This window comes from Eupeodes corollae, chromosome 3 (assembly GCF_945859685.1).
Source record: "Eupeodes corollae chromosome 3, idEupCoro1.1, whole genome shotgun sequence".
NCBI classification, from domain to species: domain Eukaryota; kingdom Metazoa; phylum Arthropoda; class Insecta; order Diptera; family Syrphidae; genus Eupeodes; species Eupeodes corollae.
The window spans coordinates 86,555,922-86,569,592 of record NC_079149.1 but is presented as its reverse complement, the minus strand read 5'-3'; the positions used below and the strand labels follow the sequence as shown (position 1 = coordinate 86,569,592).

General features: G+C 33.0%; 1 protein-coding gene and 1 long non-coding RNA gene across 2 annotated transcripts; one reads left to right on the top strand and one right to left on the bottom strand.

Annotated features, from left to right (window-relative positions):
• Positions 1–186: 186 nt before the first annotated feature.
• LOC129950198 (transmembrane inner ear expressed protein) lies at positions 187–11,931 on the bottom strand. The gene is made up of 3 exons (XM_056062045.1): positions 11,618–11,931; positions 11,385–11,537; positions 187–326 (listed from the first exon to the last, which is right to left on the bottom strand). The coding sequence occupies exons 1-3, from the start codon at positions 11,742–11,744 to the stop codon at positions 223–225; spliced, it is 384 nt and encodes a 127-aa protein (XP_055918020.1). The 5' UTR covers positions 11,745–11,931; the 3' UTR covers positions 187–222.
• On the top strand, positions 6,148–6,661 carry LOC129950199 (uncharacterized). Its single transcript, XR_008782090.1, has 2 exons — positions 6,148–6,352; positions 6,416–6,661. It is a non-coding gene; the product is annotated as an uncharacterized LOC129950199 (long non-coding RNA).
• Positions 11,932–13,671: the final 1,740 nt, after the last annotated feature.

The window sequence follows — 13,671 nt, the reverse complement described above, 5'->3', positions numbered from 1 at the left end:
AGTAATATTTCTTTTTCAGTTTTTTTTTTTTTATAAATCTAATCGTGCACATTTTTGTGATATAATTTTTGTTTTTATCTTTTAAATCTAAATTTTTTGCTTTGTATAGTAATTCTCAATTTTGTATAACATTAAAAAATTATATATGTTGTAATAATACTCTTTTTTTTTATTTTCTAAATATGATCTGCGCATTATTTATGTATGTAGCATGACTTTGTTTCAAACAGGATTCTGTATTGTGCTTGTAAACTTGATATCATCTCTCATTAGGTTCTCCTTGCTGTTGTGATGTGAAAGATAGTCCGATTGGATTCTGGCAAGAGCTGTTTAGGATAGTAATAAAATATAAATTTTATTTAAATAAGTTATATTAATTCAGGGTAGAATATAGGGTAGGTGGTAATAATTATGACTTTGAAAGGAAAAGGAGGTTGAAAACGAGGATTTTCCAGAATTTTGATTGGAAATGTAAACCTATACGAACTACTCTCTGATTAACATTTTTGTATTCCTAAAGTCTGCACAAATATTTATTTTTAATTAAATCACCGATTTCGAAAACACGGTATTTCATAAATCTTTTGATATTAGCATAAGTATTAATCTTTTTTTCAGAATGATTAACATTTTTAAGGGCAAGAGTACTGCTATCAAATTTCTTTTGTTTCGAATTTGGGTTTTTTTTTTTGTTGATATAAACACAGAATCTAATAAAGATCAGACAGAGGTAATTTGGTTTCAGGCGCCGCGTCACACCTTAAAAATTTCAACATTGTTTCAAATAAACGTTTTAAGATTATTAATGTATAAAATTAAATAAATAAATTTTTTAGAAGAGACAAATCGATTATCCAGACCTATAACTATAAAATATTAAATTTATATTTAAAACCAACCCCAAAAATACTATTTTGTTCAAGTAAAAGCAACATTTTGGGGCGACTTTCCATTACCGCAGCACGAATTTCCTTCTGATTTTTTTTTTATAGTTAGGTACTGATCTCAATAGAACATGTTTTAAATATTAGGGCGAGGAAACAACTTTAAGTCATAAAAAGAAATATTTTCACTTTCGGACTTAACCCTACTTTTTTTGTATTGCATTTTTGAACAAGTTTTTTTAATTGATAGCACGGCGTACTAACAGCTAGGTACGTAACCCCCCTGCTTGGGGTCACTATAGGATTTGGGGTGGGTGCGAGTTTGTGTATATGCAAAGTACTTTTCCGTTTGAGCACTAAAATAAAAGAAATTACCAAGAAAAAAAAAACAAGTATGGCAACACTGAACAAAAAAACAGGGAAGAAATGTCAAAATCAACCATTTTTGAGTGTTTTGTATGGAAAAAAGTGAACTTTAAAAATTAATTAAAAATAGAAATAAATGTTTCCTCGCTCTAAAATTGCTATAGTTATTATTTATTTGCACATATCTATCGAATAAAAAAAACCGCGAGTCGAAATTCGTGCTGCGGTAATGGAAAGTTGAGCCAACATTTTAAATTTGTATTATCAACGAATTTATCGAAATCAACTTGGGATACATTAAATTTTGTTCAAAATAGGTTCATGTAAAAAGTAACTTGACCTCAGAGGGCCGATTCTAGAAAGCGCGGCGGATCGCATTGAAAGCGAAAATTCAGTTTCGACCGTCTTCGCTTTGACTTAATTTCAAAAGCGAACATGGAAGAAAACGATCCTTCCATTTTTCCAGCTTAAATGTCAAATATTTCCAATGCATTTCCATGATATTTTCTAATTTTCCATCTATTTGTCAGCTGTTTCCAAAAATCTGACATTTCCTTCCACTAAAACTTATTGTTTTTCTCTGAAAAAAAGTATCTTAATATTTGTAGCTATATTTTAATATTATTGTTGGTTTCAAGTAAACAAAACTAGTTTTCAATGACTCCATAAGTATTTTTTTTAAATGCAGAAAGAGAAGAAGCAAGAAAAGAAGCTAATTATTTAAATATTCAAAGAAAACTATTTAGAAGTGGGTCTGCGCCTCTTGATGTTCCCCCCCAAAGAGTGTATTTAATTATCTTTTTCCAAATTGAATTTTTTAATGATTTTTGTTCAATAAGGTTTATAAAATTGTTTCGTCTATCTCGTTTTTGAAGAACTCAAAGATGATTTCAAACGAGAAAACACTACCTCTTTGCCTTCAATACTCAAGCTTGCCGCTACATTGCGATTTTTAGCGGAAGGTTCGTACCAAAAGAGCGTTGGACAGGACTACCGAATCGGTATGGCTCAACCAACGATATCGAAGGTTTTGAGTGAAACTCACATTTTGTTTCAATCCGCCACTATTACGCCTGTTGCTTTCAAAACCCACTAGAAGAATGACATTTTGTTGGAAAGAATTTTCAAATGGAAAGCGAATCGCTTTTGAGAATATAAAAACAAATCCGCCATTAAAAGCGATCCGCCGCGCTTTCTGGAATCGGCCCTCAGGGGCGCGAATTGGCACTTTTAGAAGTCGATAAATCTAGGCTGCAACATTAATACATGTAGTTGATAAATTAACAAAAACTATTGAAACCTATTGGTCATGGTATCATCATGTTAAGTAGAACAATAAAACTAAACTCGAAAACAACGACGACGATTATATACTCAAGATGTACACTCGGACGTATACGCACTTTTTTTAATTAATTGTAATTAGTCACCCTTCCAATAAAACTACATAATATTACAAATTACTCATTTTATATATGTACGAACACAAATTTCCAGCTTTTCGTAATATTTGAATAAATCTGGAATTGCTTGTTAAATTCTATTCAAAAAACTACCTTCAAGAGTATCCGTCATTTTAATTGTTTATATCATTTAACTTTAAGCTGGTGCAAGTTTGTATTTTATTTTTTATTAATACACGCCCCTGATCTTAATGTTCAATGCAATAAGGGTTTGATGCACCAAAGATCAGAAACTTAACAGTTTGAATTTGTTTTAATACAAGCTCTAATGAACTGTAATGAGCAGGTTTTGAATTATTTATTCTACCCGAATCAATTATTATATAATTAATACTAAAATATAATACGTTATACTTTTTAAACCTGCTTATTTTTTTATTCTAAGAAGATTCAAGCCTGCATTAAAATTTTGTCTTCTTTTATATAATGCACTTTTAAGTAGTTACCTTTAACAAAAATGTTATTATATGACTTCGATGCTTTATAACTTCTTAAATGTTAAGACAAAATTATCTTATTACTTGCATCTTTTCAAGTGAGTATTGTTGTATTATAAAAATGTACCAATCTAAGAAAATTGGATTTGGCCGTTACGTCTAGCATGTACGATACAATCCACTTTGCTCCGTTTGATATAAAAATTAAAAAACGGAGAGGAACAGGAACTGTTTAAGCACAGAATAAAGCTGACTGAACTCATGAAGTTGAGTCCAGTCGGGATTGCAGATCGGGGAGAGTACGATAACTCACGCGACAAAAGTTAATGACGGATTTGTATAGAACAGTTAAAAACAGGCATTTTTTTAAACTAGGTGAGGGGGGGGGGGGGGTACAATTTAAAAAAAAAAATATGTACGTTAAATGGAAAAAAATTATTTAAAAATATTAGTAATACTAAGTTTTATACATTTGTTTAAAGCCCAAACTATTATTAGCTTGTTTTCAAGTCAAGTGAAAACTATGCATAGTTTTTGGAAAAAATTCTTTTAAACTCAAAATTTGTGGAAAAAAAGTTTAAAAAAAGGTTTAAAGGGTAATTTGTCAAAACTTTAAGACGATGTGCTATTGTTTTTTTTAGAATTCGTTGCTCTTATTTGTTTTTGATCTAAAACTGAAAACAAGATGAATCTATGTCTTTGAGAAAATTGAAAATTACCAAAAAAAAATTACTCCCTGTTTAAGTTTAAAGTTATTTTTTTCAAAAACTAGACACAGTTATGACTTGATTTAAAAACTGGCTAATAGAACAAAATGTTGGCTTTAAAAAATGGATAATACTTAATTGTAAGTATTACGGTTATTTTTTAACTATTTTCTTTTCATTTTAAATAATATTTTTTTTAAATTGCCCCTCCCGATTAAATGGGGGGAGATAGACCCCCGCTCCGATAGTAAAAAATGCTTGGTTTAAACTGTTCTATACAAATCCGTTATAATATCTTGTCGACTGAGTTATAAGTAAGTCATATACATAATGTCATCAAGCCATATTGATTTGTAGTTTCAATTCTTTTTTGACATTTTTTTAATAATTCTTATCAGCTTTTATTTGTATTGTTTTTAAATTGTAAATTTGATTTCAACTTGGACAAAAAATAGCTCCCATTTCTTTCATAATCCTTTTTCCTTGATTGTTTTTAATTATTTATCAAATAATCAAATAATTTTTAACTTTTTTTTTCAAATAAATTTCAATTTTTATTCATCGATGTTGTTAAATCAATTTGTAAGTTTTTCGTTCTTAAAATTGTATGTATATACATATGTATGTATATTTTGTATTAAATTGTGTACAATTTCCAAGAAGATTGTTTGGACTTTTTTAAGATATTTATTAATTGGAGGTTTTCTTTAAGCGGTGCAACAATATACACAATATTCATGTTCTTTTTGAAAAGCTTGAATATATTGTGCATAACTATTACATAATCTATAACATACAAAATCTTTCTTGATTTCTTTAAGAATACAAACTTACTATCTATAAAAAGGCTTTATTAAACAGTAAAAATGCTCCTAGCGTTCTTATACTAAGTCATCATTTTCGATAAGTGAAATTTTTAATAACAAGTATTTTGTAACTTGCTATATAACAGCTCGTATCTGTTAAATGTTCAAATAAAAGATGTGTGTTCTTTTATCCACCGAATTTTTATCAATTTGGTAAAAATTGTTTTATAAAGTAACTTTACCAAGTGGATTCTCCTCAGATTTTCAACAAAGTATACTATATGTAGTATATTATTTTCAGGACACAAAAAATAAATTTGTCGTCCATTTCTAACAAAACAAAATGGGAACAACATATGGAAAGAAAAAACACTTAAATCTTATCAGCGCTAAGTTTAAGGGACTCAATAAACCTTGAAACATGACGCTGACAATGGGCAGGCTCAGACGACATAAAAGACGTATTCATTAATAGTCAACTTGCATTCTTTGAACTTATTTTTTCAGATGTCATCTTTGTGTTATACGGGGCGACACCTAATGGTTACGGTGACATTAGCTATTTAAGTTTTTTTTTTTAACTTCACACCTTGTATACAAAATCTCCAACGCCACCTCATGACTACGGTGAGCGTAAGAAAACAGCTCCAAAATAATACTATAGATTTTATGTACAACGGACACGCAGTCCGTAGAGAACTTGGTTCCAGTTAGTAAACCATTCCTATGTGCTAGTCATTTCACGAATGTAGGGGAACACTTTTCATGACAAGAATTACTATTGAAGGATTTGTCAATGCCTCACTAGAGGCAGCCATGTGGCAGGTTCAGACGACATAAGGGACTTGATAGTAAGTCAAGCTTTTAGTATTTGATTGGCCAGCTGCCGAAAATTGAATTCCAATTACGGCAACTTCATTGGAAAGTTAGTCAAGAAAAATCTCCCTATCTATCAAGTCTACTTCTGTCAAAATGCCAGTTTATCATCTCGTTTTATTCAACTAAAAGCTAAACTTTATTACTCTAAGATCTATTTATTTGCTGCACAGCTTTATTTAATGTTTTGTGTACTAGGGTTCCTTGTCAATTAGTAAAAGAAGTAAGTAATATTTGTATACAGTACCAAATATAAATCGTGATAGCTTGCCTGAGGAGTGTTTTGTAGACAATAATGTTTTTGGTAGTATTTGTGCTATGAACTCAAAGTAGAGGTTTGTGAAGTAAAGTCTTTATACATCCTCTGAAAAAGATACACATACAAAACTCAAAATTCTGGTATCAAACGTTGCTTACTATGAAACGATCTTTGAGTTCTCTACGCTTACTTGTATTCTTTTTTTTGATTGTAAATAAAAATATATATTTATTCCCAAAAATTTACACAGGAAGTGTCTTATGGATATCTGTAATCACGCGTGTAGTAGAGGCCTAAGAATATTTTAAAAATGGGAGATTGGCAGCACTTTTTCGGACATGACTTGTGATATTTTTGACAGATTACATTCACTTCAAATTTGACACATTTAAGATTCTACGATTGTTTTCCATTTCCAACTAAATTTAATAATTTTTTTAATATTTTCCTTTTAATTCTGTAAAATAGAATAATGTCTGTTGAAAAAAACAAGCCAAAAGGAGACTTAGGTCTTCTTGAAGAAGATGATGAATTCGAAGAATTCCCTGCTGAAGGTAAAATAGTAATTATTTGTTTAATATATTCAAAGGTATTTCATAGAAATGTATTTTTTAAAGATTTCAATGCGGATGAGGAGGAAGAAGCTTTGAATGTTTGGGAAGACAATTGGGACGACGACAATGTGGAAGATGATTTCAGCCAACAATTGAAAATACATCAAATCAACAAAGCAATGGAGACGTAGATTTTTCTTATAAATTTGTTTAATATTTAAATTAGGAAATCAGACAAAATAATACATTTTACAAATTAACAAACAAACAAACAACGTTTTATCAATTAAAAAACAAATCAAAAATGAACTAGATTTTGGTTGGAGACGGTTCCCTGACCTATTTTGATTATTGCGAAAATTTTAGAATACCTTTATTTTTTTTTCGTTTCACTACGTAAACGTTACAACTGAAGTTGCTGGCTTAAAAGTTGTGATTGCGTGTCGTTGATTGCTGCCTGACAATGTTTTTGTTTGCTAAGAACCACTGCTTGAATGATATTAGAGTGGTCCGAATGATTTATTAATCTTTTCAGAGGTTTTATGAGTAACTCTTTCAGTTTTGGAGCATAGCGTAAAGACATACGCATGCTAGTAGAGATTTCTGTTAGGACTACTAGGTTACATAGTTTGTCTGTTGATTCTTTCATGCATTCTTCATGTGCCCTTTGCAATACGTTTTGAGGCAGTTTAATAATATAATTTTGCAAAAAACGTATTATCAGACCTCAGAAATGTTTGAACGTGAACAATAAAACAATTAAGTTGGTGTGATTCTATGAAACTACATTTTAAAAATTTGAACATTTGGGACATTTTGGTGGGGTCGATTATGACCAATGGCGGATCCAGGGAAGTGGGTCGTAGGGGTCATGATAAATTCATCAACTTTTGACCAATTAAAGGTCCATGGGGGGATCATTTGAGCAAATAACTTTATGCAGTTAAGTTTAGATTTCATCTTGATTTGTTGGTAATTTAAAAATATTCATCAAAAAGCGGTTTGCTGCCAAAAACAACTAAAATCTTTATTTTCAACCAATTTAGAAAATGGAAATACTCTTGTTAAGCTTTAAATTATTTTCATAAGATATTTTCTGAAAGAAAGAGCAAATATTTAGGTTCTTAAGAAGAAACCCTGAACAAAAGATAGCCAATTTGATATTAAGTTACCTTTAAATTCCTGAAACTTGCTTTTAATTCCATCTTATTTTTTTGGCGCACATAAATATATCTTTAAAAATTAAAGGAATCTACTTTTTGAAGTGAATTTGTTTTGGATGCTATAGAATTGAGTATAAAACACTAATTTCAAGAATATAGAGTTCTCAAAAGCAGCAAAAGTAAACTTTCGTAAAACTAATGGCAAATTGAAATAAACGTTTCATAACTATTATAATATAAAAGCATTGAATCTCTCGACAACTTTTCCTTAATTGGTTTTAATTAAATTTTTGGAGAATTATGTGCTTAGATGCATCTATATACGTCCTTGAATTCAAGAACTAAACATTTTCGCCTTACATTTTTTAAGCTTTGTGGACTCCTTTGAAATTAAAATGTTTTCTAAAAGTTTAAAAAACCAAAAGTGTACGTGGCTCCAATCTATGAGTAATCAGACCGATAACGTCAAAAAAAGCCACAAGATGTGTGCTTCGTTTAATTGCCCTGGTAGAAGATGAAATTGTCTTGTATTGCGAGTTTTGTGTTTCGTTATTACGGGCGATTTCAATGTACCATTCTTCGTGGCTTCGCCATTCGGGCCAGATAACGCCCCAAGGAATGTGTGCTGAGATTTTTGCTGAGTTTAATCATCTTAATCAACTTGTCAATGAGCCTACTCGTATATCAGACGTTAACGGCCGAGCAGAAAATACCCTTGACTTGTTTCTCACTTCTGATCCTGATAAGTACACAATCAGTGTATTAACGCCTCTATGCACATCGGTGACCAGTGTTATATCTGCTAATTTCTCGTGTCAAACAAATCCAGTTAAAGAAAGAGCTCCAAAGAGAACCGCTTGGCAGTACGAGAAAGCCAACTGGGACGGTCTCAATAATTTCTTCAGGATCTTTAACTGGTCGCTATGCTTCCTCGTAGACTCCAGTGCAGATATGATTTCTAGTATGATTCATTTGGGAATGGAAACGTTTATCCCGAATAGGGTTAAACGTATTAAACCCAACGTTAAATCATGGTTCGATTCGAGCTGCAAAGAGGTTCTCAAGGAGAAAGAGGTGAGCTTCCGGTGTTTTAAAGCCAACCCAACTGTGGAAAACCGGAAAAAGTTTAAGCAAGCCAGGAAGGACTGCAACGCCTATATTCGAAGGACCAAATTTTTACATGACCAAAAATTACGGCGAAAAATACTGCAATGTCAGAAAGGCAGTAAGAATTTTTGGTCATTTGTAAAAAACATGAGGAATTCTTCCTCTTCCTCGGTTCCTACCCTTGTTGTCAATGACACTCCTTTAGTTAGCTCTATTGATAAAGCCAACTTATTTGCAAGGCAGTTCGCCAAAAATTCCACCTTACCAGATAGTGTCATGACTCCCCTAGTTCTTGAACGCGTAAATGATTCTATGGGACCAATCTTTTTTCGTACTCGAACAGTGGCGAGAGTTCTTAAAGATCTCAACATTCATAAATCCGCTGGCCCAGATGGTATCCCCGCTATTATTCTGAAGAGGTGTTCTTCCACGCTGGCAAAACCACTGCGTAAGCTTTTCCTATTCTTCTGGGCTCGTTCCGAGTAGTTGAAAAACTGCATTTGTTCAGCCAATTCCAAAAAAAGGCGAATCTTCTTCTCCCACAAACTACCGACCGATAGCACTAACGTCCCTTCTTTCTAAGGTCATGGAAACGCTGATTAATTATCAGCTTAAAAAATATCTTGAGGAACGGAAGCTTCTTAATGACCGGCAATACGGCTTTCGTAGCAATAGGTCCACTGGTGATCTCATGGTTCATCTCACCGAACAGTGGAACAGATCTTTACATCGTTTTGCAGAAAGTAAGATTATTGCACTTGATATTTCAAAGGCTTTTGATAAAGTCTGGCATCTTGCTCTCTTATCGAAAATGCGTGCTTTCGGTATCGACGAATCTCTTCTTCGTTGGATTAGAAATTTTCTTTCGAACCGTTTAATACAAGTTGTTTTGGACGGATTCAAGTCTGAAACTCATAAAATTTTTTGTCTCCGACCCTCTTCCTCAATTTTATAAATTATCTCCTGTCTGCTACTTCTAATCCAATACATTGTTTCGCTGATGATAGCACTCTTAGCTTTTCATATTCGTTTCCAGACTCCAACCATCCTCTTCGGATGTGGAACTGCAACGGCAAAATATGATTAGCTCATTAAATTCCGACCTACACAGCATTGTACAATGGGGAATAAAAAATCGTGTGGAAATTAATGCTTCGAAAACGCAATGCTGTCTTGCATCGGTAAAGCGAGATAAACCGTCTTTGTCACTATCTATGAGTGGCACTTGCATCAACGAAACGGAAAATCTTGACATACTCGGAATGTGCATCAGCAACCACCTTTTGTGGAGCGATCACATATGCGATGTTGCCAAAAATGCCGCAAGATGTCTAGGTTTTTTGAGACGTTCCAAGAAATGTTTCTCTCCGTCTGATCTGGCTACAATCTACAAAACCTATATACGTCCAAAACTTGAATATAAGTCTCATCTCTGGGCTGGTGCTCCAGTAACTTAAGCCTCTTGAACAGTATTCAAAAAAGAGCTTTTAAAATGATTGGTGACATTAACATCATCAACTCGTTTACATCACTCGAACATCGACGCAAGGTTTCTTGCCTTTTTTACCATTATTTTAACGGGCTATGCTCTAGTGAAATAGCCAGTTGCATTCCTCCCCTGAAACAATTTAACCGTAATACCCGCGCTTCTAGGAATGCCCATCAGTTTACCCTTGAGCCCAACTTCGGCGTACTATGAAGTACAGAGATTCTTCTTTTAGCCGTACTACGTGAATGTGGAACGCCTTGCCACGCTCTATCTTTCCCTGTCATTGCAATGTTCAGAAATTTAAAACCAATGTACACCGACACCTCCTATCCAACCTTTCCCTCTTTTCCTAATGCTCACACTGTGTCTTTGGCATATTAAAGCTAAAATTATGTGGGTCCCTGCCCACATCGGCATCATGGGTAACGAATACGCTGACAAAGCTACGAATTCTGCCAACAAATCCCCCTTCTTCTTATTTAATACATTTGATGAGTCGGATCTTATAAGAACCATCAGAACTAAAATCAAAACAATCCAGAGGCAAAGATGATCGACATATAGCCACCTCTACTCTAATATCAATATTAACAAAACCTAACCCATATTCCCAGCTACTATAATCAAGGAAACTATCACAAATTTATTCGTCTTCGTTTAGGCCACACATCTTTAACTCACCAACATCTTCTAAAAAAAGAAAACCCACCGATCTGCTCTACTTGCACAGTTAAAATGGACATTCTACACCTACTAGCCCACATAAACCGACTTTTATCTAACAAAAACGTTAACATTTACGAACTACTTAAAAATATAAATGTAAAAAACCTAGAAACTGTTCAAAAATTAATTTCAAAACTTAGCTTTAAATTATAAATTTTTAAATAGCCTCAAAAAGTCATAATTATGTGTTTATTTTATTTTCAGAAGTGATATTCCAAAAACCTGACGTGATACTTTAATTTTGAAGTCGGATTTTAATTAAAACCCATTTTAAAAGTGCAATTTTAACGACAGTAAGAAAACCTTGTCGACCAGTGTTAACAAAGACAACGATTAACTTTCTTTAAATTAAAATTCTTCACGACCGCAGATAAAAATCGAATATAATCACGAAAGAACAATATCTTACAACCAAACACGCAATTAATCCTTTCAACCTTCATTTAATGCAGGTAGTATAGGTACTTTATATTTGGGTTTGGCTTTTACTTAATGATTAGCTATGTTATTTTAATTATGAAAATTTAATTTTTTAAGACTAAAATACCTTTTTGTAAATCCATATTATCCATTTCCGAGTTTTTTATTTGCGCCAATTTTTCGCGAAACTTTTTCGTAAGTTGTTTCCGCTGGTAGTCAGCTTCGATTTCCTGTTTCGTCCTTGGTATACGAAAACGTATACAACAGCAAACGATTATGACTATATTATAAAATGTATTATCAATTTAGATTAACATTCAATTAGAGTACTAAGATGCTTAATTAATAATTATTACGCACTAATACTCAGAAGAATTGACAGGCATATTGCCATAATATGCCAGACGCGAAATCCCCCGATTGTTTCCTCTTCCAACCAAGCTGTTTCGGGGTCCACTTTGAAAATTTCCTCATCGTCACTGGACATTTTTTGGAAATTTCTATAGACTTTCTTCTACTTCGAAAAAGGAAGACGCTATTTTTAACCGATGACGGAATCCCCTTTAGAAAGACATAAACCGTATTCAACAAGTTTTCTTTTTAACTTTTTGTGAAAATTGAAAAACAAATATGTTTGCAAATATCCTGGCGAGAGGATCTAGACTAGGATACCACCAAACGAATACTAAACTCAAAAAAAGAATATCCCAAAACATTTAGCAACAAGATATAGGTAGAACTTTGGCTGTTCGAGTGTCTAGCAGGGACTTAGCTAAGTGATAGAGAATGGGTCGATTAATAAAGGAGTGCCATCCTTTCAGGTCCGTAAAAGTAATATTGCTAAAAGGCGCAGAAGAAAGCAAGGGCGTAATAGTTTGAAAAGAACTACACAGATGTTTGAATTATGCTTATAATATCATGTGGCACGTAAAAGCTTAAAACTGGACACAAAACTAGAGACTACACGTGATCCTGATATAGAGCTTCAAACTAGTTTTGTTTTTTTGCGAACCTACGAAGATATTCTCAATATTGAACATGTGTACATTTTCAAAACCGTATTTTGAATTTAAAAATCGACCCTGGTGCCCTACTGACACATGGTAATTCCAAGGATTACTCGAAAAACGTCAATGTGCTGTTTCTCGCGACAAAGAACATTTTATATGATTATGTTTTTTCAAACCGCACCATTTGATTATTTTTCAACCCCTGTAGCTTCTTATCCGGTTGGCTATATGATGATGATGAACTGCGTGGGGCACTCCCTGCTGTGATACGAGCTCTTCTTTCTTTTTTCAACCTCTTTGATAAATGAATCTATCCACGAGTATGTAGGTATGAGCTATTAGAAGAAGTGAAACATTGTTATGCTCACGGAATGGCCAATGGGCAGTAGTAAATGTTAGTATAAGGTTTAGAGTTTTGTAATGAAATGTTGTAAATTTGTGTGCGGGTTGGGCACGACGACGACTCACTACTCACTACTCACGAGACGCACGACCTCGCTTATGCACATGTTAACATACATTTTTTTAAAGGCCTTACTAGATGATATTCTCTAAGTTTAAAGGCAAACAGGTAAAAGATATTGTAAGTGCGTGGGTCGTTAAGCGCTAAGAATTTTCATTGGCGTTAAAGTTAAAATGGTAAAGGGAATTGCCAGGGTTCTGTTGAGCTTGGGGGTCATAAACCTGTGTTAGTTTACTTTTGTTGCTTTTATCAAAATTGCACTGTTGAGAATTAAATAAGTTTAATTTGCTCGATAAAATAATGGTAAGAGTATGATAAATGATGCATTGATTTAAAAAGTTTAACTTTGTACTTGAAAAGAAACCAGAATGTATAAATAAAATTAGGGAAGATTAAATAAATTCAATGGTTTTCTTAAACCATACGCTATTTAATACTTAGCCCTATCACGAATTCCATCGTAATGGGAACATTTACGAATGCAAAAAAACTTTAACTATATGCGTTCGTAGTATAATACAAAAATTTTCAAAAGACCGTTACATGGAGTATAATCAGAATTATAAACTTCTCTGCCGAAAAAATACTATTCGGAAGCCCTAGCACATCAGCCTGCAAAGTGTACTAAGTCGTCTGAGTCTTGGAACCTGGTCCGAAAACTTAATGTAACAAAATTTAATATTAGCCGGGTCTTAATTGAAATAGACCACAATTGTTAAACCCAGATGCGCCAAATAATCAATACGCAAAACATGGCTTCAAAAATAATATTTTAGATGCACCAATTTGAAAGGAAGAAGTGTTTATATCGATAAACAACCAAAAGGCTCGAAAGGCTGCGGGCTCAGATGTTATACCCGCAGAATTCTACAGTTACGGTACAGATACTCTTGTTGTATCTCTAACAGCAGTATTCAACCAGATCTTTTAGGAAGGAACAA